We start from the raw sequence: 25,746 nt of genomic DNA, 5'->3' as shown, positions 1-25,746 counted from the left end.
TCAAATAAATAAAATCTTAAAAAAATATACACTACTTCATTTAACCCTTACTGAACAGCCTTGGTATTCCTGGCCTGAACTAACAGATGAGGAGAGCAAAGCTGGAGACTTAGGGGGCTCGCCCAAATTCTTACAGCTCTTTAACTAGCAGAGCACAGCCTGAAACCCAACCGTCTGCCTTGGATGACTGTGTTCTTGTCATATTTTCTTTCTAGTCCTTCATGCTGCCAACAGTAAGCTGCCTCACCCCAAACCACAACAGAACATACTTTCTCTTTCGTGCATGAAAGTTCCCTTTCGGCCTCCGCCAGCAGGCGGTCGGCTTCCCTGAGCTCTGCGCGACGCTTCAGAAGGGTCCTCTCGAGGCACTCAATTTCATCAACAACATCTTCATGGTGTTCAAGTGACTTCTCTATTTCTAGTTCATTCACAAGACTTTCAACATTTCCATCTATGAAGTCTCTAAAAAAATCATATACACACACATTAAGACACTTTAAATGCAGACAATATAGACACTTGTAGCTTGATAAGAAGATGTAGGATGATTTTCTAATTTCATAGGAGAAGCAGTGGGAGACCAGCTACATTTGATTATGTTCAAGGATACGTTTACCCTTTCATTCAACACGGTATACTGTTGGGGACACCTGGGTGGCCCAGTCGGGTAAATGTCCGACTCCTGATTTTGGCTCAGATCATGATCTCAGGGTCGTGAGATCGAGCCCTGCATCAGGCTCCGAACTCAGCGTGGAGTCTGCTTGAGATTCTTTCTCCCTCATCCTCTACCCCTCCCCTTGCTCTCACATGCATGCACAATCTTTCTCTCCCTTTAAAATAAATAAATAAATCTTAAAAAAAACAAACATGGTATACTATTGACAGTAAGTACACAATATATATAAAGTATGATGTAGTTGTTTTATCTTTTTTGATTCTTTTTTTTTGGTCAGCACTTGTCAAGAGAATGTTATTTCTATTCTTCTGTGGTATAAAAAATAAAACAAACTACTACCGTAATAATCATCCATTCCCTTAAAACTATCTCTCAACTTGCAGCTCACTAGCTGCCTCAAAGACTAATTTTGTGATTTACCCTGTTCTACTAGAGTAAAATTATAGTGACAATATTTGACAAACAGAAAGCAAGACAAGGGATTCACTAACTCAAGGCTAACATGTCAAAATTTGAAAATGAAACTATGACAGAAAAACATGAAAATAAATTCATCAACATATTAACAGATTCTTTCTCTTTAAATGAAGGCATACAGATGATCTTTATTGTCTTCTTCGGACATTTCTGTGTTATCCAAATTCTGTAAAATGATCATATATTATACCTTTATAACTAGGAAAAGAAGTGGTTATCCCACTGCCTTACTATCCTCCCTTAAAAAACCTCTTCCCCATCACATACCTACAAAAGTAATAGCATAATCATCTTTCATCTTCGAAACCCTCAAACATCTAGTCCCCATCTTCTCCTGGTGTGACCCTTGCTTGTCCCTGCCAGGTCTATTGGCCAGTCACGTGTGAGCTCCTAGAAGGCAGAGACCATAGCTCACTCACCTCTGTGACCTCCACAGATCTCCCCCCAACTTTGGTGCCTGGGCCAGTCTGGCTTACACGACAAAAAACTGGGGAAACCATCAGAACTCATGGGCTACTGCAGAAGATGGGCTTCTACCCATCTGACGCACTCAGCAGATACTGCATTTGTTAACGGACCCTATGCCAGATGCCGGGGCACAAAGAGGGAGGTCCAGCTACTGCCGTCCTGGGCTCCTTACAACATGGCGTGAACAGTATTATGCCCAAGGTTGCCAGCCCTGAACTGCGGGAGCCTGAGATGAGAAAGGTTTTGTGTGAGAGATGGGATCCCTGATCTTCACCTGGAAAGACAAGGTGGAGTAGGCAGGGGGTAGGGAAACCATTTCAGGCAAGGACAGTATGTGCACAGGTGGGGAGGCAGGAGAAAATGTGGTGTTTGGCGAAACCAAAGAAAAGTAGGTAGGGCGTGAACAAACACTGTGTGTGGGAGAGAAGGGTAAGGCAGACGGGCAGGGTTCAGATCTGGAGGGCGGGTGTGTATTGTGATGGGACTGCATCACACGGCGGAGTGGCATGCTCAGGTCCTGGCTATGTGTAGGGTAGAATGGAGAGGCTGGACAGGGAAGGCTGATGCAGAAGCTAGTCCAACAACCAAGGATGACATGATTAAAGGCCAGGGCAGCAGTGACGAAAGAAGGGGACCAGCTTGACAGCTCTTTGTGTATACTTGTAAGACTTGGACACCAGCTGGAGGCTTGGGAAAGTGGGGAAAGAGGAGCTGAGGACACCTGGCATGTTTTTAGCCAGAGTAACTGGGGACGGCGGATGGCTGTGCCATTCTCCAAGAGGGCCTACAAGAAGAGCTGATTTAGACTACTGGCCAAGAGAACTCAGACTTGCACTGCGCAGCCTGGGAGTCACCCCGTGGCTAATACTTTAAATTCAACGCTATTCCTCACTTGCATTAGCCACATTTCAAGGGCTTAAAGGCACATGTGGCTAGTGACCACTGTTCTGGACAGCACAGATCTGCAGCATTTCCAAGATCACAGAAAGTTCTACCGGACAACACTGACTTAGGCTACCTTAATGAGCCAATATCCTATTCATCAGAATTATAAAAATAAAATGGCTAATAATAATTACTTTCGCTGTTGATGTTTCTGGATGGTTCTATGTAATTCTTCTACTTCATACTCTAAGTCTTTCTTCTCTTGCAAAAGACCATCAATATTATGATGCAGTTCTTCCAGTTCTTTCTCCGACTGCCGCTTAGATGCTCTCATGCACGGTTCCTGTTTCTCAGATTTTAAATGCTGCATTATGTCTTCTAATCTAGAAACTTCATTCTCCTGAACAAAGAAAAAAATGCAGTACTGAGAACATCACTTGATGTTTCTCTTCTTTCCTGCCAAGAGCTGCAATTAACTCAAAGTGCTATCTACAATGTGAAAATGGTGGTAGCTTCTAAGACTTCAGTGTGAAAAGAAAAACTAAGTCAAGCCAATTTTTCACATACCACAGATGAAATTGATGACTAGAGCTTTTAACTCTTCCATCAGCCCAACTACGGCTGACACACATGCACCCAACACCTCGTAGGGACCATCTCTACTTCCAGAGGCCAGCAAGGAGCAGAAGAGACAGACACAGGTGTCTCCCTCCTCTGGGCACAGCGGAGGGGAGTTAAAATACTACTTAAAGTCATTAAAATACTACTTAAAAACATTTGTAAAACCATGGGGAAATGCCTGTAATGTTAAGTGGGAAAAACAGAATATGAAATCTGTGTACGAATTATGAAAAGAAAAAAATAATCACCTATCTCACCACCCAGAGATAATCCCCACCACAACCCTGCTGCTCATATATGTGAATACACGAGCGCATACATGTGTATGCGTGTACACACACGGACACATGTGGGCACAAGTACAGGAACTACTATGCGAATACACCTATATGTACACATCAGTACTTGTCAACAGAAAAATACACAATAGGCTCTCCAAAAATAGTTAATTTCTAGACTGAAAGCATTTTTGTTAGAAGATGGTTAAACAAAGTTTGCAGACTGGCCTGGTATCCTAACTCTTGTCCAGAAGAGTATTTTAATAAAAGAATGCTTACTTCACTCTAAACACCAACCTTATAAACACACTTGGGACATAATCCGTTCATAAATAGGTCGAATCATTACATATATACCCTTATTCAGTCTCCCGTGGACGCAGTGTGGGACGCAGTAAGACCCCAGGGAGTCTTACGTCTTTCCACTTACCAAGTTATGGTGTTCTGGGACATTGCAATGCAGCACCCCCACGGGGATGAGGGGTACAGACAAGCTGGCAGGTGGAGGACCATACACGATGGGAGCCCCAACAGGAGGTGGGCCATAAACAACAGCGCCAGGGTTGAGAGGCTGGCTATTGTTGGGCAAGGGAGGAGGGGGTGCATACAGGGCCATGCCCTGGGGTACAGGAGAACCATCGGGAAACACAGTGTAGATCATGTATCCGGGGGGAGGTACAAATGGCTGGACCTCTTGGTCATCTAGCTGGCTCTCTTCCTGGCTATCTCCTCCGCTGTCTGCATCTTGAAAGAAACAGAAGAGTGTTTTACCCCCATGGCTTATTAGGTAAACAAATTTATACAGAACGGTAGCACTTAGACCCAAATCGCAAGACGTGAGAATGAAATTTCGCCAAAAAGGTCAAAAGCAGTTTTGAAAAGCTGATCAAAACAGGGATTCATATATTTTCGGTGGCTGATACTTGAGTTTTTCTTACGCCTATCTGTTGATTTGCCTTTTTTTTTTTTTTTTTTTGGTCTTCATTCATTTATTCAGCAACCACTTGGGTGCCTGCTTCAGGCTAGAGAAGAGACCAACAGAGATGCAGACAGGAGCAGTGAGACCCACAGCCCTCAGCACTGACCACGATCACGGCGCACGGCTCTCTAAGCTGCTGGCCTTCCTGCTTATCTCCCTGACCAGCAGGATCTACATTTCTCACTGATGACAGCCTAGCACACAGCAGGCACTCAGTAAATAGCTCCTGAACGAACACACTCTCCAAAGGGGGTATTCCTACTTTACACTCAACAGTCTCAGAGGAGCTACATAATTTGCCTAGGATCACGCAGCTACCTACTGCAAGAGCTATGATTAACTCCCAAGTCTGACTCTTCCTCTCGGAGCTTTAGAAGATGGACCTATAACACTTCATTTTACGGGCGCCTGGGTGGCTCAGTCATTAAGCGTCTGCCTTCGGCTCGGGTCATGATCCTGGGGTCCTGGCATCGAGCCCCACATCGGGCTCCCTGCTCGGCGGGAAGCCTGCTTCTCCCTCTCCCACTCCCCCTGCTTGTGTTCCCTCTCTCGCTGTCTCTCTCTCTGTTTAAAAAAACCACTTCATTTTAGTCGAGCTAGTCAATGCCATGCCACAAGGAGGTAAGCACCTGCCATGCTCCAGGAGCGCAGGTGATGAAGCCGCTCAGTCAGCCTGGGTGAGGCAGGGTGGAGGAAGGCTCCATAAAGGAGTGCTGTTTGAGGGCCTGGGTCTTGTTGAAGGTTCAACAGGAATGGATTTAGGAGAGGAAGGAAGAAGGACATTCTAAACAAAGGGTTTAAAACAGGGAGGTTAGAGGAACATGGCATGCTTTGGGTTATCTTAGGCAGCTGGGATGGCTGACTGTGGGACAGTAATGGGAGGGGAGACAAGAGGTCACTGGCCAAGGCCGCAGCACAGAGGGCCTTGCAGAACAAGCTAAGGAGTCTGGATTGTGTCTTATGGATTTCAGGGAACCAATAAAAGAGAAATGCAACTTCCCTTCTGTGATTTAACTTACCTCTATTTGAAAACGATTTATGTAACCCACTTCTGATGGGAGAATACACCCAGTATCCCGAGACAGGTGGAGGACCACTGTCCTCCTTTCCATCCTGCTGTCCATGACGTGGTTTTCTAACAGGAGTTGAGGCTGTGTACTTTAGGCCGACGCCAGAGTCCTTGGTGGCCTGGGAGCTGTGGCTAGAAACCTAAAATAAATGATAGAAGAGCCCACTATTTACTAGAAATGAAAAGACTGAGTTGGAGAAATGCCAAAGTCTAGAACAATCGTTGAGATGTAGCAAAGTTGAGAAAGAACTGGTTTCTTTTCATAGATTCTAATTCTCATTTTTCAGAAAGAAGTGAGACATGATTCCACAGTCAAGTCAGGTAAATGGGCTGAGTGTCGGCCTCTCTTCTCCAGTGCTCATCTTTCCTGGTGGCTTCTCCCCTTTTGCCTTCTCCTTGATGGCCCACCAATGAAGGTCAGGGAAACCAATGAATTTTCAAGGCCATATGGGATATTAGTCTCTTGCTGTCTTGGGAACCCGGTGTGGCTGGGAAGCTCTACTCTGCTACCCTCCCTCCTTCCCAGTCATAAATAGGTCTACTTCCCAAACCCTCGCCCAGCTCAGCCTTACAATGTTACATCTAACCTACACAGCTTCCACCTTCAGCCCTGGATGTCAAGGCTGTCTGGATTCTGGTTAAGTCTACACAGCCCTGGGATGCCCATGTGTCAGCTGCTTCTCCCTGACTGTTGCCTGTCTGCCGGGCCCCCACACTCAGCCCGATTACTCCTCCTAAACTATGGCTCTCATCACATTACACAGCCGCGGTCCTCAAGGCCTCCCCGAGTCAGTGCAAGAGATTTTGAGGCCCTTTTCAAAAGCATGAGCCCCATCTACTTTCCCAGCCTCACCTTTCACTGTTCCCATCCAACCGTCCAACCCCACAAGGCTACTCACCACAGCTAAACCAACTCTCCCCTTCCACACATTTCCTCCCTCCTAAAAGCCCACCCCTTGAAGGCTAAGTGCTGACTTCATGACTGTGTGTGAAGCCTTCTTTCCTGAACTTCCCCATGCGAGGAAGCCCTAACACTTCTCTACAACAGAGCACACAGGTCAAGTCTGTTGTCACGTGCATGCCACTGTTGTAATTACACTGGTGTACGGGTCTCCTGACCAGCGCATGAACTCTTTGACATCATTCATTCCTCATGGCACCCCATCCCACCTAGCACCTGACCTAGATTTCAGTGAACACAGAATGAAATGTTGGCTAAAATCAAATGAAATCCAGGTGCCCAGTTTTCTGTCAGCCTCTGCACAATTTTCTACCCATTTCCAACAGGCCCTCTGGGCTCGTCACCTTATCCCCTTGCAGAATCTTCTTTCACAGACCCACAACATACCACCTGAGCATGAATGGGCAACGGCAATATTCCCAGGAAGGCCCTATTTTCATCTCAAATATTACAAACACTTAAGAACCTCAATGCATGGCTTAGCCTAGACATATTGTTCTTGAGACCTTCTTCACAAACTGGGAGACGAGAACACTGTCACATTTCCTTCAAGAAAATTCAGTATACACTCCCAGCATCACAGACTTCCTACTTTTGATGAGGTCGGTGGTGGCATAAAGTACCAATAGCCTCGTCTTTTGAAAGGATCGGTCATGCTGCTGATGTAATCATTCTGATGAGAAACTTCACGTCGAAGTTCAGCAATTTCTTCCAAAACATTTTCAAAGCTTCCTTTGTTAACATCTGCAAAAGAAAGCCATTCTGTGAAATTTGGCATGAAATCCTCTACTTCCCTCCTCTCTCAACGTACCCAAGTGATGCCACGGCAGCCAATGACTTTGATCAGCTCCTCAAAGCTGACTTTTCATTCAGCCTGTCCCGTGGTAACAAGTTTTTGCTAACACTTAAAGAGGATAGACATACCCCTCTGTTGTTCATTTATAAAGTGAGCCAGGGAAAGAGAACAGATTTGTAAACATTATTCCTTTTGAAAATTCAAAAATCTCTTGTCTCATTGTAACCAAGTTCCTTAATACTTCACTTACATAAAATGTTTTTTAAATTCTTTGTTTTTATTCATTAAGCTAATTATCACAGCTCTGTAAATCAAGCATGGAATTGATCTATCACAGTTAAATAAATTTGCTACAGTGAAAAACAAACAGGATGATCTTTTTTTCACATGATTTGATTTTAGAACAACTGTTTTTAAAACTACTACCCAAATCAAAGCCCAATACTTCACCAGCCCCGGTGAGGTCCAGTAAATTCCGCAGCCTTGCGATCTCTGTCCTTTGTCTCTCCATTGTCTCATTTAGTTTCTCCATCTCCAGCACCTGTGAGTTCACTCCTCCAGTGCCAACATCTACTTTCTCCATTTCATTTTGAAACTATTAAAAAATCACATACACAAAGTTGCCCACGAATACTCTTTCCCAGGTGCACTTATCCTTGCAGCTTGATTTAGTACTTCTAGAACTTTTACCCATGTTTTACTCATGAGGATGCCGCGTCACTCCTTGTACTGCAATCGCACTCCGCCCGGCACGCAGTAGGGGACCAAGTGCTGACGAACCACTGATTACACTTCCAAATTCTCTGAGTGGCCACTTCTACTACTTTGTCTTTGAGCAACTGATACAGGCCCAATAAGGAGGAGACCCCAGCACTGACCTGCTCCTCTTTATCTCTGAGAAGGTTCTGCAGGAGTTCAATCTCCGCTTCTGCTCGGGTCAGATCCCTGGCTGCTTGTGCTGCCTTTCTGCTGAACCTCTGCGTCTCCTGCAGCTCCTACTGGGACAGAGGTAGGGGAGAGGCAGCACTGCCATCATTTGCTGTCTCCTGCATTTCTCTCTTCCTCTCAGACTCCTCTGTGTTCGTCCGATCGCCAGCCTCGCGTGCGTGAGTGCGTGTGTGCGTGTGCGGCGCCAGGTCCCACCCTGTCCTGTGCTGTTCCCATTACTTGGCAGCCTGGCTCCACCCCTGCATGGGGCCAGGTAGGCAGGGGGCTGCATCAGAAAGAACCAGAGCGAACTTTTTCTTCACTATTCTCCGGTCTTCCACGACTAGTGTCTCTCTGGACTCTCATCATTAGATTGTCTCTCCTATGATCTATTGTCTTAATCTCATGAGCATCTGCCCCCTTTCAAACCGTTACAAACAGCATTTCAGTCAGAAGGCAGAACAGCCCGAGAGGTCACGTGTTATCTGACTGCACAAGATGAAAAGTCTGGGGTTTGGAAGGATGAGATGGCCAGCCTTTAAAACCCTGGTTCAGGTGTGTATGCACAGCCATCTCCCTAGGCAAAGCGCTACACTTTGAGGCGGGGACAGTATGTTTCATTTGATGGTTCCTGTCAGGGCCCAGGAGGGGGCAGGACCCACGGCAGGGCTGTGACAGGAGAAATACAGTCCTTAGGTCTGAAGGGAGACAGCAACTTTACAGTGGTTTCTTTTTTTTTTTTTTTAAAGATTTTATTTATTTATTTGCGAGAGAGAGAATGAGAGACAGAGAGCACGAGAGGGAGGAGGGTCAGAGGGAGAAGCAGACTCCCCACCAAGCAGGGAGCCCGATGCGGGACTCGATCCCGGGACTCCAGGATCATGACCTGAGCCGAAGGCAGTCGCTTAACCGACTGAGCCACCCAGGCGCCCCTACAGTGGTTTCTAAGACAACCAAAGTCTATAACAAAATAATAATAAAAGCAATAAACAAGTGGCTATGTTTTGGGGCAGCAGGGCCGGTGGAAGCTTGTTCTAGACACGTGGACTCACCTCTGCTCGCTCCTGGTTAATTTTCATCACAGTTCCATGAAGGGACTTGAGCTGGTCTTTGGCAACGGTGAGCTCAGCCGTGGCTAGCTTATCAGAGGCGACCACGGCTTTCTTTAGTTTCTTCAATTCTCTGTCTAAACCAAGAAATTGTTCCTGAGACTTGGCATCTTCAACTTTCTTCTAAAATAAAAGAAACATTAATTGAACAGATGAATCACTTGGCAGCAATTAATTAAGACACAAGCTCCATGAGGGCAGGGACTCTGTTCACTGCTACCCAGCCCGTACCTAGAATAATACCTGGTACAAAGTAGGTGCTCCATAAATATTCACTGAGTGAATGAATAAATAAAATCAACTCAAAATTGTATGGTAAACTTAGAATGAAATCAGTCTTCTTAGTCAAGAACCTTTGCGATCACAGATTCATTCATTCATTGGAAAACCATTTCCTGGCACCATCACCGAGTGATGGACCAGCCCCTTGTGACTGCTGAGTCAGGCGCTGGGATATGGTGGTAAATAAAGCAGACTGGGCTATTGCCTTCAAGGAGCTTATGAGAGACAGATAATAAACAAACACTCAGACAAACACATACTCAAAATGGCAGTTAGTAGCTATCAAGGGACAGAACAGGGTACTATTTGAGAGAACAGCAGGAGAGATGGAGATTGGTGGGGAGGGGGCAGTCAGAGAGAAGGATGGAGGAACATGGTCCAGGAGAGGGAATGGCATGTGGGAAACCCAGGAGAACTTGGCATTTTTGAGGAACTGAAAGAAGGAGCCTGGTGAGAACAGGAGGGAGGCAAATCATGCCGGGCCTCATTGGCTTAAGAATTTAGTAGGTCTTTTTCATAAAAACAACAGAAGTTCCTGGAGAGGGGGAAGTGGCTGGGGGTGGGGGTGGGGGTTGGGACTAACAGGAGTCAATGCCTGTTTTTGAAAGAGCATGGTGGCGGCTCCGGGAAGCGGGGTCATCTGTCAGGTGGCCACACCAGTGGTGTGGCCACACCAGAAGGGAGATGATGGCTGGATGGGGGTGGTGGTACCAGAGAAGAAAAAAGGAACTATATTCCAGATATATTTTGGGGGCGGACATGACAGGACTTGGGAACTGAAAGGTTCTCGGTCAAGTCTGAAGCAAGTCATTCACTGAGGCTGGGTGAAGGGAGAAGGCACGTGTGCGGAGTGACAAGGTATGAAACAGTGGAGCACGGGAGAGTGAACTGACCAGACAGAAGGGGGATGCTGCCCATCTGAGGTTGAGGACCAAGAGATTGTAACGATAAACCACTGTGCCTGGGTGGGTGATATTTTTCTGCAGGAATACTCAGGATGGGTATCAGCCCAAAGCATACAGCTGCAGTTCTGTCGGGCAAGTGAGACAGGAGAAAAGGACAAGGGACTTGAGGACATTTGCAAAAATGGGTATCAAGGGGACCATGGAATTTAGGTCGGGCGATGATGAGGAAGGTAGACAGGAAACCCTAACAGACAGAAAAGGTGGGATTCATGCCCTGGAGTTGTCAGTGAGGTTGAAAACTTGTCAGCGTGGGGTGCAGTGGACAGCGTCATAAGCGCGGGCTGCTTAGCTCAGGATTTCCGAGGTGGTGGGCGCCATTTCTGAGCTGCACAAGGTTGAGGATGTGAAGATGGGAGGAGACGGTTGAGGTGGGATGGAGAAGCAAGGAGAGAGGCCGGCATGTTAGAAAGGAAGATGAGGAGTTAAACAGTAATTGCCCATGGATGTGTCCAACTGGGCAAGGGGTTTCTGAGGAGGCCATCAGCACTGAAGCTCTAAGGTCCCTCCTCGCACGCCATTTCTCTCGTTTTCATCTACGCGGCACCTGTCTCAGGACCTTGATTCGACCACATGCATCCCGGCCTCCTCTGGGTCCAGTCCACCTCTGGACCAGCGATGCTGCCACAGGCGACTGTGGATCAGACTCCGCACTGAGGGCCTGCTCCCGGGGGGCAGGACCCAGGTGTGAGGACACAGGTGTCACGCTTTCCGAGTCTTCCCCACCTTTTTCTCTAACTCCCGGAGTTGGGCCAGAATTCTCTCCTTCTCTTCATCAGCTTCCTGAAGTTGGAGATCTGTAAGGCCTTGGATTTCCTCCATACTTTTTAGATTTTCTTGCAAATAGTGAATTTCATTCTCCAACTGCTGGATTCTCGCTTCGTGCTGCCTCTTATCAAAACTAATCTGTGAGGAAATCAAGTTTCGAAGAGGATTTTTAGGCAAAATAAAAACTTTTTAGGGAATCACATTTCATTTTACTAAAGAAGGTAATGAAATTTGGTACTAATGAGTTACAGGGCATGGTTTTATCTTGAATGTTCTCTAGGATCTAAAATCTAGGATTTTAATGTTTGCGTCATCATTAAAAGAACTGCATCCAAAAAATCAGATTCTGGCACGACACTACACCCCAGCAATGTAGTATTGTTTACCTGCATGCCCACTTGCTTCCAAAACAAGGAAAACAGAGCCCCAAAGAAGCCTGACTGACATCAGTAACCATATTCAGGGTTGAATTTCAGTCACAGGCAGTCTGACTCGTGAAGAGTGAAAAGAACAGTAAGTGTCTGGATTTACATGAGAAGGAAGCACTGCAATTTGTTGAAAAACAGGAGCATTGGCCAAACGCCCCCCAGCTGCCTCTCGCCCTTTCCTTACCCGCGCTTCCAGGGCCCTCTCGCAGGCGTGCCTGAACTCTGCTTGTCCGCTCGCCAGTTTCTCTTGCTGCAGGGCCATTTCTTCCTGGAGCTTTCTCTCTCTCACTTGTGCTTCCTCTCTCTCCCACTGGGAGCGTGCAAGGATTTCACTGAATTGTTTCTGCAAATCAGCAAGACTTTTCCCTAAGACATCCGAAGAAGTATGGATTCTGGTGAGGGGGAGAGAAGATGGCATAAAGGTGACCGTTCAGGTCTCAGGCCGGATGCGGCGCAAACATGCTGGTAGCAGTGCGGGAGCAGAGAGAGCTGCCTGGGCGGGACCCGTACTCGGCAACTCAGCACCCCTGAAGTACAAGTCACTGTTTGATCCAGTGACTGCTGTCACTCTGGAAACACAGGTTCCTAGCAGGCTAACGATGTTTGCTCAAAGAATAAATGTCCATTTCATATATTTAAATCAGCCTTGGTTTTGATATTTATTTTCTATTTAAAATGCATAATATGGCTCTACTTCCTGACCATATGCAAGGAATTTTCAAGAAGAGTTACTCTTAAAACTTCTGCTTTTTAAATTAAATAATACCAAAAAGTATGAAAGATTTAAATGTAAAAAAATCAGTGATAGGCAGTTTGAATGAAGCAATCTTGTGTCTCAATCACGGAAAATATGACACAGGAACGCTTACAAAAGAAATCAGCCGTTAACAGAACTTGGGAAGGTGAGTCTATACGCACCTTATTTTCATAACTCAGCAACCTCAATACCTGGAGGTCCTGATTTTTCATTACCTCATTTCCCCAGCTCCTGACTTCAGTTTTTTCCTTAGCTCATCCACACGAGCTGCCACTTCTTCTGGACGAATCAAACCCTCAACCACATGGTTAAGGTGACTCTGGAAGTCTTTAAGTTGCTGTTTTAATAGGTCATTGTCATCCTATGGATGGTGGTGAAATGGGGAGGTAAAAGTTACCAAAACAAATTTAAAATACACACACATACCCATACACAGACTACAGTACTTGTCATATGATAGTTCTATTCAACTTCCTTTACCAGTTCTTTAAAAATGCTTTCTAGGGCGCCTGGGTGGCTCAGTCGTTAAGCGTCTGCCTTCGGCTCAGGTCATGATCCTAGGGTCCTGGGATTGAGTCCCACATCGGACTCCCTGCTCTGCGGGGAGTCTGCTTCTCCCTCTGTTTCCTTCTCCCTCTGCCTGCCACTCCCCCTGCTTGTGCTCGCTTTCTCTCTCTGACAAATAAAATAAATAAAAAAATAAATACAATAAAAAAAATGCTTTCTATTTGGGCTGACAAATATCTGAATCTACTGATCAATCTAAAGTCACAAAAGACAGAACCAGGCATTACAGTATTTCCTGATGTGATACAAAAATAAGTACCTATGAACACTACCTGTGAACGTCTTCTTGCTGAGAAGTAACTAACTTGAATCTAAATAAGCCTCCATATGCAACATAAGAACATATTAATCAATACCAGAAAAGATGCAACCAGCAAAATCTAGAATACAGGATACTATATAGGACAAAGACCTGGTTTTCTCTAAAATACTACAAAGGGGGAAAGAAGGAAGAAGCCTATAGATTAGAACAGACTTAAGAATCAAGTCAACAAAATGCAATGTGTGCACTTTATTTGGATCCTGATTCCAACCAACACTTGTCAAAACTGTGAGAGGTATGGGTCATGGGATTGGGTCCCGCACTGGACTCCACACTGAGTGTGGAACCTGCTTAAGATTCTCTCTCTCCCTCTCCCCCACCACCTCTCTCTCTCTCTCTGAAACGAAACAAAACCAAACTGTATGAGATAACTTGAAAATCTGCATATGATAAGGCATTTGGTATTAGGGAATTACTCTAATTTTAAGATATAAAGTGGTATCTATTCATGCTTTTTAAAAAAGCCTTTGTATAGTATTTACAGATAAAATAAGATTTTCAGATTTTATTTATTTATTAGAGAGAGAGAGAGAGAGCATGAGTGGGGGGGAGGGGCAGAGGGAGAAGGAGAAACAGACTCCCTGCTGGGCAGGGAGCCCGATGCAAAGCAGGGCTCAATCCCAGGACCCCAGGATCATGACCCGAGCCATTCAGGCACCCCAAGATTTTGATTTATTTCACAATAATTCAGTGTGTGAACAGGTGTGAGGGGTGTGTTATGGCAGGCATGACAGATGAGGTAAGGCTGGCCACGCACTAATAACTGGTGAAGACATGAGGATTCATTTCCGTATTCTACTTTTGTATGTGTTTGAAATGTCCGTAATTCAAAGTTAAAAAAAAAAACCAAAAAACACTTTGCCATGAGACTCTGTCTGCCAAGCAACTAAAAATGAAACCTCTAATACTGAAACTTCTCTAATAGCTTATAATTCTCTGTGGGAGTATTTGTTACATGCCAGCATATTTTTATTATTAACAAACACAATATCCCAAGAATTAAATTCAGACAATGCCTCTTTCAAGTAAAAAGCAACTGCTAAAATCACCTTAAATTGTAAAGAAAAATAGTTCTGCATCCTAAGGTGCTGACTGTATTCACCTGAATACCTATATTCCACCTGAGTGATTAATTTAACCTTCAAACTCAGTGAAATACTCTTAACTAAAATGGAGAATTCAGAATTGCAATGAACATGTTAACTGCCGGTCCCATCTGGAGCCTGTTATCTGTAAACTGTCCTGCCCACTGCCCTGAGGTGCCCAGATTTGTACCACTGTCTAAACCTGGCCACAGGTGACCTGACCCAAGGCCAGGCAATCCGCTGACTAGCCAGAAAACAAGTTCTCACTCTCTCCAAAGTTTGGACCAAGATCCAGGACATCAAGTCCATAAGAGCAGGCCTTGTAAAGGTATGTCAGCTCAGGGCTGGAGTCCACGGTGGGCAAATACAACGCCCACAGAGACAGAGAAGGAGAAATGAGAGAGCCCTGCAGCTCCTGAAAGACTGACTGACACAGCAGCTCTGGCTCCCTTCTGGAGCTCGTGTTAGTAGGTTTTGGTTCATTACAGCTAAATGATTTTCTGACAAAGACAAATGCAGAGTGAGTTTAACCTGAACTCTGTATCAGGAGGTTATTAGGCCAAGGACCTAGTTCCAAGTAAGGTAGTCTCACAGCATGGGCTAAGCATTCTGGAAAGCTGACTTCAGTTTCTAACTTGGAGGAGAAGGCCCCAGAAGAAGACATTTTAGTCTCTTTCTTTAAGAGACGTATACTGAAGTATTTATGGGTGAAATAAAGATGTATGAGATTTTCTTTTGAAGTATTCCAGCAAAACAAACACGTGGACTGACTGAACCTAGAATGGCAGAATGCTGACTGTTTAAGCAGGGTAAACAAAAGGACCTAAGACTATTCTGTTTTTGTGATTATTTGAAAATTTCCATAGTAAAAGTAAAAAATAGTAACCTATTGAACACCTGACACACAAGTCAAACAAGAATGGAAAATGTGTACATCTTTTGTGATACTTGCTTCAGAAATTAAGCTGACAGCATCAAAAATTAAATTCTAGGTTATTACATTTCCTTAAACTTTGAGGAAAAAATATTCAAGGCACTGGAAGAAGAGAGAGAATTTGGGTAAGCTTATTAGTCTTACTACAACCCCCCGCATGGAAGCCTTCCCTAAAACCACGGCCACTCTGCCCCTTTATTTCTGGTGAAGCATAACACATGCCACCTCAGTCAGCCAAGTGGCCCTTGGCCTCACAGACTGAGACCTGAGTGTTGATCCAGGTACCTGTTTGTTCAGACATCTGTGCTCTCTGAGAGTTTAATTATCTGGAAAATCCTGTCCACCTGCTTCTCTGGCAGTTTGTTAGGCAGATTATTGTGACAGTGGCAGTAAAAATACTCTGCCAAAGCAAATCCCCCCGATGTAAAATGACCGCATTTTTTTTTTTTTAAGACTTATTTTATTTGAGAGAGAGAGAGAGAGCATGCACGTGCACGCACGCACAAGCAGAGGAGGGGGCAGAGGGAGAGGCGAAGCAGACTTCCCACTAAGCGGGGAGCCCGACATGACATGAGGCTTGATCCCATAACCCCAGGGCTCAATCCCATGACCCCGAGATCATGACCTGAGCCAAAACCAAGAGTTGGACGCTCAACCGACTAAGCCCCTCAGGCGCCCCATGACTGCATTTTTAATAGCATCCTTTCTGAGGAGGGGATTGTGAAAATCGTTTACAGTTAAGAAGTTCTGCAACCCACTCTAGTTAAATTCCTGGATAATTACAAAGATATTTCAGTGGAAGAAGAATGCATCAATCTGATCCTCTTAGCTCAGTGTGGTGACAAATCCGCTTCTCGGAGAAATGTCAGGTATTGCTTTCACCTGTGAGTTTACACAGTCCTTGCTGTGTACTCCCGACCCTGGCTCCACCTCTTCACGCCACCAGAACAACACAAAGGATGTGCGTGTTAATAATCTTACGGAGATGGGCTCACAAGGGAGCAGAGGCTATGGTACCATCCCAACCAGAACCTTTCTTTTCTAATAATTCAAGTTGCTTACTACAGGGTGGAGCAGGTTAAGGGTCTGACTGAAGACACTGAGGGTGTCCTACGTAAGAATACTTCCTGAACAGACATGTCCCTACCTGCAGCTGTCTGAGCTGTGTGCGGAGCTCACTATTTTCTTGGTCCTTTCCTTCTGAGAGCTGGGCTTTTCTGACCGCATTCTTGAGGGCTTGCTTTTCCTTCTCAAGTTCCTCTTGAAGGGCCGATTGTTCTAACTATTGCCATGGGAAGCAACAATATGAAAACATAAATAGCAACACTTTTTTTAATCTACAAAGGCATAAATACATTTATATACACACACAATCCCTTGACAGCTATGGTTTTATAATAACTCGGTTTTATGTTTATATGTTCAAATTTCAAAGCCCAAGTTAATCTTTTTCACATGCCTCTTTCAACCATTAATACTTAAGAAAGAGTAGACATCAGAATCAGCTCAGCTCAGCTCAGATATACCAAATAGAACCTCAGGGGTGGGCCCAAGTACCTACCTTCAAAAGTTCTAAGAGTGATTCAACAGTTACTGCTCTTCCTTCCCTTAGACTAGTATTTCTCAAACTGTGGTCCTCAAATACCTATATCAAAATCACTTGGTGTGCTTGTTAATAATGCAGATGCCCAGATTACATCTCAGCCTCAATGGGCCAGAAGCATCGGGGGAGGGGGGGGGCGGGCAGGAATCTGCATTTAATAAGCTTCACAAGCGATTTCATACAGCTAATGTATACCAATTAGAGATCTGTAGGTCAGAGAGATCTGTTATGCTCCATACTCTCAATATATGGCTTGAAGACCAATTCTGGTAGTGCTCCTCCCAAGAAGGGGAATATCCCTCTTAATATCGAGTAAATCTGTGAAAAGGCTAGGCTGTTATAATATTTTTGTCAAGACTTATGAGGAAAAAAAAAGGACAATGGAAATACAAAGGACAATAGATTTCAAGCTAGTAAAGGCTGGCTTGAAAACTTAAGAGAATTTATTTGAAATGAGATGCCATCTAGAATTTATTATTATTTAGAAATCTGTATTTATTGTTATTTTAATTGTTTCCCCCCAACTTCCCATTTTTTTGTACTCCGATCTTATCAACTATGGTTTTGTAAAACTTGATACTCTTGAAAAATATAATCCTGACAATTGTCAGGTGGTCATTTGGTATCTGATAAGGGATACAAATTACCATAATTACTATAATAAGCATGACCTATTTTTATTTCCTTTTCTAATCACATGAATGCTATTTTACATACATTCCTGGGATTCAAACTATTTTATTCTATTTCACTTTCATCCAATAAGTGCATCTTGACCCCTTTTATGTGCCAGGGACTGAGAGAACAGAAACAGGCATATACAATCTGGGTAGTCACTGTGCTCCGAGTCTAGCGGGAGAGATGGACAATCTAAGCTGATCTAAAAATTTTGGATCTAAAAATCTAAAATGCTTTGACTGAGCACAGGCTACAGGAAAACTAAAGTAGGATCCTGAACCCAGATTTCCAGCAGCCACAAGAGGGAGGTCACAGTGGGCTTCCTGGAGAAAGATGCAGCCTGTATGAATAATAGCTAAACGAAATTACATTTTTAATTTGATAAAGAATATGCAGTAACTGGCCCCTGTCTGCCTCTCTGTCTCTCTGTCTCCCTCTTCCCTACTCTTCTTGCTCCTAGCATCCAAGAGGCATACTTTCTGCACTTCAAATGCACTACGCTCCCTCTCCTTGCGTCAGCCTAGAACACTCATTCCTTATCCCTACCCTTTTCACCCCCGCTCCTTCTGCACACCAAAATCCAACTCATCCTTTGAGTCTCAGCTGAGACATTTCTCTACGGCAGTCTTCCCTAACCACCCCTCCCCTGCTACAGAATGCTATCCCCTTCTTTCTCCCACTGCTGGACTGTCAGCTCCACAAGGACAGTGACCATGTCTGTGCCGCTCACTGCAGCACCCACAGCACCCGCCCTCAATGGCCAGTTGGTAAGTGGCTTTGGATGAATAATTATTTCTCTAATTTGCCAGTACAATTTAAACGAGTGGATACTTCATCCAACCAAACAGAAAATAGCAAAATAAAATATAACACTAACTTAAAAGAGGTCTCTTAACCTTGTTTTGAGAAAGAAAAACTAGAATTTATTGAACACCAACTGCTAGGTGCTTTCATGCCCAATATTTCCCTTATCCTCACGATAACCCATTTTATAGACAAGGAGGCATTTTTCAGAGGCTCAAGAGCTATGAAGTGATTTGCATGCTCACACAGGGGCTCACAGGGGTAGTATATGAACTCAGAACCTCTGACTCGAAAAATGTACTCTTCCCATCATTCCATATACATTATATTAAAAACTGTTTCATCTTACATTAAATTAAAGAAAGGCTGATATGTTAATCGGATTCTAGATGGCTTTATGCCCCTACTTACCTGGCTGAACCTTCTAAGTTCTTCCAACTCCTCCTTGAGCTGGCTGGCTTCAGCATCCCGTATTTTCAGCTGAGCCTCTAGCTCAGCCTCATAGGCACTGAGATCTCCCTGGGTCTGCTGCAGGGACACATTCACCTCATGCTGCTCCTGGAGGGCACTCTCTAGTTCTGCAAGCTCCTATAAGGATTCGGTATGTTTATGGAACCCTCCCTGTTCTGCATAAGCATCTGCAAGTCACTATAAGTAACTGGAGCACTGTGAACCAAATGGCCAGCCAATGCTGGCCTGGCACGGAAAGTTTTCATTAGCAATACAATGAAGCTGCAGGCTGTGCATATCCAGGTTGGAAAACAAAATCCTGACTAAATGTAATCAGAAAAAGCAGTAAGCTACCAACATGTCTTCCAAAGTAATCAGCTGTGTGATACTTCAAATGTGTCTGAATACATAAGAAGAAAAGGCCTATTTTCCATCAGACACTGGAATAAATGTTTTCACATTTATTCTTTCATCATATCTTCACAGCAACTGTGTAAGGCACAGTATTATCCCCATTTTACAGAAGACGAACTGGAGAATGAATATCTAAGTAAATTGCACAGGGCTGTGTAGCTTAAAAAAGATAGGATATGAACGCAGATGTCTGACTCCAAAACCCACACCCTTTCTATTAAACCACAGCATGTTCATTTATTAGAACAAAACGGGATTAGCACTCTCTAAGGATGATAGAGTAACTTGAATGAGTGCTGACAAGAATATAAGTACATATTGATTAGCATACCATAGTTCTGATTCATTTTAGTCCATCTGTTTTTTATGATTATTTCAGCTTTTACCTATTTATTTGGGATCTTGAAAAACGAGATTGAACTATTCTAAATTAAAGAGGAGGGTCTTGTGACGAGAACTTCTATAGAAGGATTTCTCAGGGGTGGTCCAAAAACCACTTGGCATCTGAATTATTGGGGTTGCTTGTGCAAGATGCAAATTCCACTTATAACCAACAAAGGTCCAGAATATATAAAGAATTCCTACAAATCATTAAGAAAAAGAGACAATCCAATAGAAAAATGGACACAAAATATGAATAGGGAATTCACTGAAGAGGAAGCCTGAATAGCAAATAAACAAAGGGAAGGTGCCCAATCTCTTCAGTAATCAAGGGAAAATGCAGTTATAACAAGATATGAGTTTACATGGGGCACAGAGGAACAAGTTAAACAAACCATGAGAAAACAATAGACAAATTCAGAATGTGGGACACTCTACAGGACCATTAGCCTGGTTTCTACACACACATCTACATGCACAGCTACAAAAGACATTCTTGGCACAACTGGGAAAACGTGAATACGGTTCAGATATTAGATGACATGAGGGAATTATTAATTTTTCTAGGTATAATAATGGCATTGTAGTGATGTAGGAAAATGTCCTAATTTTTAAGAGATGTGTACTTAAGGGATGATGTCTTGATGTTTGCAACTTTCAAATAACTCAAGGGGAAAAAAAACAAATACAGCAAAATATTTTTTGAATCTAGGAGAACACACAGATATTCACTGAACTATTCTTTTAACGTTCCTTATAAATGTAAAATTTTCATAATAAAAAGATACCATTTCAAACTCAGCAGAATGGCAAACACTAAGACTGACAAAATGTTAAATTTCCTGAATGTGATAATCATTCTGTGTTAGATACTCTATGTTAGAAAATGTCCCTATTCCTAGGAAACACATGATGAAATATTTAGGAGCTAAGGAGGGTGATGTCCACAACTAATTCTCAAATGGTTAGAAAAAAATTTATATAAAAACATGTAAAAATTATATATGAAAGAGAAAACAAATGTAGCAAAATATTAGTTGATGACTCTGAATGCATGGCACAGCGTTATTTGTGTTATTCTCGCAACTCTCCTGTAAATTTAAAATTATTTCAAAATAAAAGTCAGATAACACTAAGGTGTTGGCAAGGATGGTGGTGCTCACATTGCTGGTTGGAGTAGAAACCGACTGAATCCCTATGGATGGTAATTGGACAATGTCTAGTGAAGTTGAGGGGGGGCACATACCCTCTGACTTATGTTCCAATCTTGAATATAGTCCCCATGCTCAAGATGTGTGCAAGGATGTTACACTCAACATTGTAATAGCAAAAGACCAGAAACCACCTAAATGTCCTCCAAGAGGAGAATGAATAAGCAATAAATTTGTGGCAGTACCTATAATGGAATGCTGTATACACTAATAAAAATAAGCAAACTACAGCTATATGTATCAATGTGTATAATTCCCCAAAACAGAAATAGGAAGAAAAAAAGTGGTCAAAGAATATGCACACAATGATTATCTTTTATATAAATCTTAAAATTATGCAAAACAATGCTACATATTGCTTATGGATAGCCACATATATAATAAAAGAGATGCAGGGAATTAAGTATATTCAATGAGATTCTGTCACCTCTGTATGGAGGTACGCAGAGAGTTTCAAATATATCTGCAATGTTTTATTTCTTAAGCTGAGTTCAGAGTACATGGTGTTAAATATAATTTTTGTCATTTTTATCTGCCTGAGAATTTTCATAATATTAAATGTATGAATTCAAACTTCCAGAGTAAGTCCTACTGGGGATGAAATTTGGGAATCTGGGTTCTCATGCATGATAGAGTTTGTCAAACAACTAAAAGAGATCAAGTGAAATCTCCAAATGAATGGTAACAAACCAGGTATGGAAGGGTATAATTTAGAACACTGTGTCTTGTTTTGTAAAACAAAGTTAAAATTATGAATAACAACAAGAATAAGAAAATTATGTTGTGCTTAATTTCGCTGCACAAATAACAAAATACGAACACTTAATAACCAACTGTAATAGCTACAATTTCCTATTTTTTAGCGTTCTTTGATAACAACACCTTTCAGGGATAAAAACTCAGCTAGAATAATCTTCCTTTTCTTAGTAAAAGAAAAATAATGATTCTAAGTGTTTCACTACTAAAGGGAAAAACCCCATTAAGTAGCCATTAATACTTTTTGTCACTTCAAATTACAGGGTTGCTAACTTCCTTAGCTAACCTAATTTGGACATCACTTACTTCTGAGGCTGAGGAAACAGGCAAGAAGAAATAAATCATACCTTCCTCATATTTTCTGCATCTATGGCCACTATTTCCAGTTGGTCCCTCTCCTGCTCGACCTCACTCAATCTCTGCAGCAGTGTCTCTTTCTCATCCTGTAGCTTTCTGCACTCATTGTGGGCCTGAGCGGCCTGGCCTTTGACAGTCTCCAGGTATTCTTGCAACCCACTGATGACACTTTCTAAATCCTTCTTCAGTGCTTCATTTGCTGCTATTTGTCCTACGCAAAATGGAAAAAGGCAAGGTGATAATGTATGTGAGAAAATGCTTTCAAGATATAGAATTACTGCATTTAGTCTCTTTAGTTATTTGTTACTGGCTAAGAAAGAAATTCCAAGCTTTCAATGATTTGTACCATCTTGTTTTTCTTTTTCAAGATATAATGATTGTTTTTCCCTCTATTATCCATAGTACAGTAGTATTAACTAGCTATACAATAAAAACAGTTTATTCAGTGGGCACTGCTTATAAAATGCTCAATTCGGGCTGTAAGAAGTTTAAAATAAAATAATGAAAATAAACTTTTCCAAATAAATTTCCAAATAAAATAATGAAAAATGTTCAATAAAACTGTTGAGTCCTTGCTGCTACATACACAAAATAAAACCATTCAACATACAAGACTAATCCAAAACTGGCAGCATAAACATGTAACTTGAAGACTTACAAAAAAGCCCAAACCATATATTGCATACCTACTATGTGCCAGGCACTTTATGAACACCACCTCATTTAATCTTCCCAACAACTAGTGATCGAGATAGAAATAACTCGTCACACAGCTGATAACGGCAAAACGGTAAGTGGGCTCTTTTTACCCCATCCTAGGCCCTCACCACTACAACCTCTATTATCTTCCTCTTCCACTAGCAGGGCAATGTCACAATCTAAATCTGCATTGCAAATGTAGATCATAAAATTCTTTCCACACTCCCCTTAGAACTAGACACTGAATGCCCTGGTGTCAATGAGCTCTTTGTTCCTGAAAGGATCATAGGCTTTGGAAGAAGACAATGACATGCCAGAGCTTATCATGATCATGTACTGACTTCTTGCCTACCAAATGCAATGACCTGACTCACCAGGAAATCGATGCAACAAAACTAAAACTGAAAAAATGTTTTACTTCTAGTGAACATTTTTGGGTCCTCTGCAAATATTTCCCTATCAAACACTAGTATGAACAGCTGAAGCATATTCAGCTAATATGTGGATTAATGCCGGACAGGGTGTCAGTTGTCTTTTGTTAATACTGAAATATCTTAAATGTTTAAATTTAAATAATGATTTACCTTAAATCATACTTAAATTCTCACCTTCAGTAAGCTGTTGTTCAAGGTCCTTAATCTCTTCAGTTTCTTTGGCAATTCTAGAAAGTATCTCATCCAAACGGCTTTCAAGTTGTTTGTACTGCTTGTTCATAATGTCAAGTTGTTGTTCTTTACCTCTTTTCTGAGCCTTCATATGGCACTGAATTGAAAAGAAAAAGAAATCAACAAAATCCTGAGTCCTTTAAACTCTTTTAAAAATAATAATAATGCGGGCGCCTGGGTGGCTCAGTCAGTTAAGCATCTGCCTTCGGTTCAGGTCTTGGTCCCAGGGTCTTGGGATGGAGCCCCACATCGGGCTCCCTGCTCAGCAGGAAGCCTGCTTCTCCCTCTCCCACTCCCCCTGCTTGTGTTCCCTCTCTCGCTGTCTCTTTCTCTGTCAAAAAATAAATTAAAAAATCTTTAAAAAAAAAAAAATAATGCTTAACATTTCTAAAGGAAGAATGGAAAATAAAATGTAACAATTTGAGTCTGTGTCAGGCCCTGTGTTGTTTTCACACAGGTAGTTTTCATTTAAATCTCATGGTAACTTGATCTGGAAATCATCTCCATTTCCTAGATGTGAAAACTGAAAATCAAGGAGGTTAAATTTAAATGATTTTTCCAAGGGCACACCTACGAGGTAATGTACCCAAGTTCAGTGTTCCTGGCACTGCATGTGTCTTCTCACAAGGTCTCAGAAAAGTTAATTATATATACACATATCCATAGAAAATGACTATATTCCAAAATGTTAACAAGAATTATATCTGGGGGGCGCCTGGGTGGCTCAGTGGGTTAAACGTCTGCCTTCGGCTCAGGCTATGATCCCAGGGTCCTGGGATGGAGCCCACTTTTCCCTCTCCCTCTGCCTGCCGCTCCCCCTGCTTGTGCTTTCTCTCTGTCAAATAAATAAATAAAATCTTTAAAAAAAATTTTTTTTTAAAAGAAATTATATCTGGGTAGAAGGATTACAGGAGGTTTTTTTCTTTTTTATGAGTATGTTTAATACCTAAAAATTTTTGTAATAGTCACCTTTTTAATCAAAAAAGCATGTAGTTTAAAAAAAGGTTTCTTAGGGAAAAATGGACATGGAAGAAATATTTGGAATTGAGGTTTATTTTCAATTCCTTATACAAAGAAACATTTTATTTTTCAGTTTGATAAATGGGGGCTGAGAGAAACCTCCAAAACCATTCAGCCCAGTGATTCTCAAGATGGAGGGCCCTCTGGAGGCACACTCCTCTATTAGGACCTACGCCCCTGGTAGAAAGCAGAGCTTTCCCATACTCACATACCCACTCACACCCTGACAGCCATGCATTTGGGAGCTACGTAAACTGAAAAGACTAGATTATATTTTCAGGTGTGCTCAGGGGAAAAAACCTGAGAACCAACGGTCTAGTTTAACCCTTCCTTTTACATGTGAGGAGAATGAATCCCAGATCTACCAATGACCTGCCCAGGTCTCCTCAGAGGCAACTGTTCCTGTGGAGACATTAAAATAATTCCCTCTCACTCACACCCTCATGGCTCAAGCTTGCCCCCACAAGATCAGAGGAACAGAACAATAAACTAAGAGAGAGTTATCAGGAGAAACAACTCCATCACAGTCAGAACCAACTCCAAGCTCTCAAGTCTAATACTCATTTTATCATAAAAGAATATTTTAGATGTTCTGCTGCCTCCAAAGACAAGAAAGAAGTCCCTTCATTTTTAAGGAACAAGTGAATGGCAGCCTGCCTGCTCAGAACGTTTTTGTTTTACTATTATAAAACTTGATCGGGTTTTCAAAATTCTTCCTTCCCTGCCCTCCCCAAATACCCATCTGAAATCTTTCTGGGAAGGTAATTGCAGATAACAGCTTAAATTCTAAGTAAATTTAGGATTTTTATGGCTCACGAAAGAATTAAAAAAAAAAAAAGCTGCCTTCATGTCTCTACCATTAAACCTTTAAAATTCACCATTAAAAATTCCACTGAAATCTCCTTACACGCAGGACCAAAAAAAAAGCTCAATATGCCAATGATTTGCATTAAGCACATGGGAACAAAAGTACATTCTGCGATTTTCACGACCATGGAGCTCACAAACGAGTTATAAAAACAGGAACTTACATCTCTGACTCCTCCTCCTTTCAAGTCTTTTGCACAAAGAGAGAGAAAATCATCATACCTTAACTTAAAATTTGTCCTGTTAAAACTGAGCCGTTGAGACAGGGAAATAGTGGGCGGGAGGGCTTTCTAAAGCTGTTTTCAAATTCACATGCACTTCCCTCTCTGACAGCCACATTTTTGTAAGCGCCTCCGAGCCTCAGTAACTTCCCTGAGCTTCAAACCACATTCCTGGCAGAGTGAGCGGCAGCCCAGCTCGTCCAATCACGAGCAAGCGTTGTAGGCAGACCCCACCCTCCGCGCTTTAAATCACAACACAGGAAGCTCCC

At 42.7% G+C, this 25,746-nt stretch overlaps 1 protein-coding gene across 8 annotated transcripts in view; it reads right to left on the bottom strand.

Annotated features, from left to right (window-relative positions):
• Positions 1-25,746, bottom strand: part of CNTRL (centriolin) — an 81,386-nt gene that overhangs the window by 20,895 nt on the left and 34,745 nt on the right. For 4 of the 8 annotated variants that reach the window (XM_036107779.2, XM_078061703.1, XM_078061704.1 and 1 more), the window contains 15 exons: positions 23,313-23,466; positions 21,996-22,216; positions 18,848-19,024; positions 16,499-16,633; positions 12,659-12,804; positions 11,871-12,078; positions 11,217-11,396; positions 9,190-9,369; positions 8,089-8,205; positions 7,661-7,805; positions 7,007-7,158; positions 5,404-5,593; positions 3,836-4,149; positions 2,701-2,906; positions 270-462 (listed from right to left, as the gene is read on the bottom strand). In XM_036107779.2, the coding sequence (XP_035963672.2) occupies positions 270-462; positions 2,701-2,906; positions 3,836-4,149; positions 5,404-5,593; positions 7,007-7,158; positions 7,661-7,805; positions 8,089-8,205; positions 9,190-9,369; positions 11,217-11,396; positions 11,871-12,078; positions 12,659-12,804; positions 16,499-16,633; positions 18,848-19,024; positions 21,996-22,216; positions 23,313-23,466 (2,718 nt within the window). Of the gene's footprint in view, positions 1-269; positions 463-2,700; positions 2,907-3,835; positions 4,150-5,403; positions 5,594-7,006; positions 7,159-7,660; positions 7,806-8,088; positions 8,206-9,189; positions 9,370-11,216; positions 11,397-11,870; positions 12,079-12,658; positions 12,805-16,498; positions 16,634-18,847; positions 19,025-21,995; positions 22,217-23,312; positions 23,467-25,420; positions 25,457-25,478; positions 25,637-25,746 lie in introns of those variants that run through there. The other 4 variants (XM_078061702.1, XM_078061705.1, XM_078061706.1 and 1 more) reach the window with 3 other exon arrangements.

This window comes from Halichoerus grypus, chromosome 14 (assembly GCF_964656455.1).
Source record: "Halichoerus grypus chromosome 14, mHalGry1.hap1.1, whole genome shotgun sequence".
Taxonomy (NCBI): Eukaryota; Metazoa; Chordata; class Mammalia; order Carnivora; family Phocidae; genus Halichoerus; species Halichoerus grypus.
This window is presented reverse-complemented; position numbering and strand designations above follow the sequence as displayed.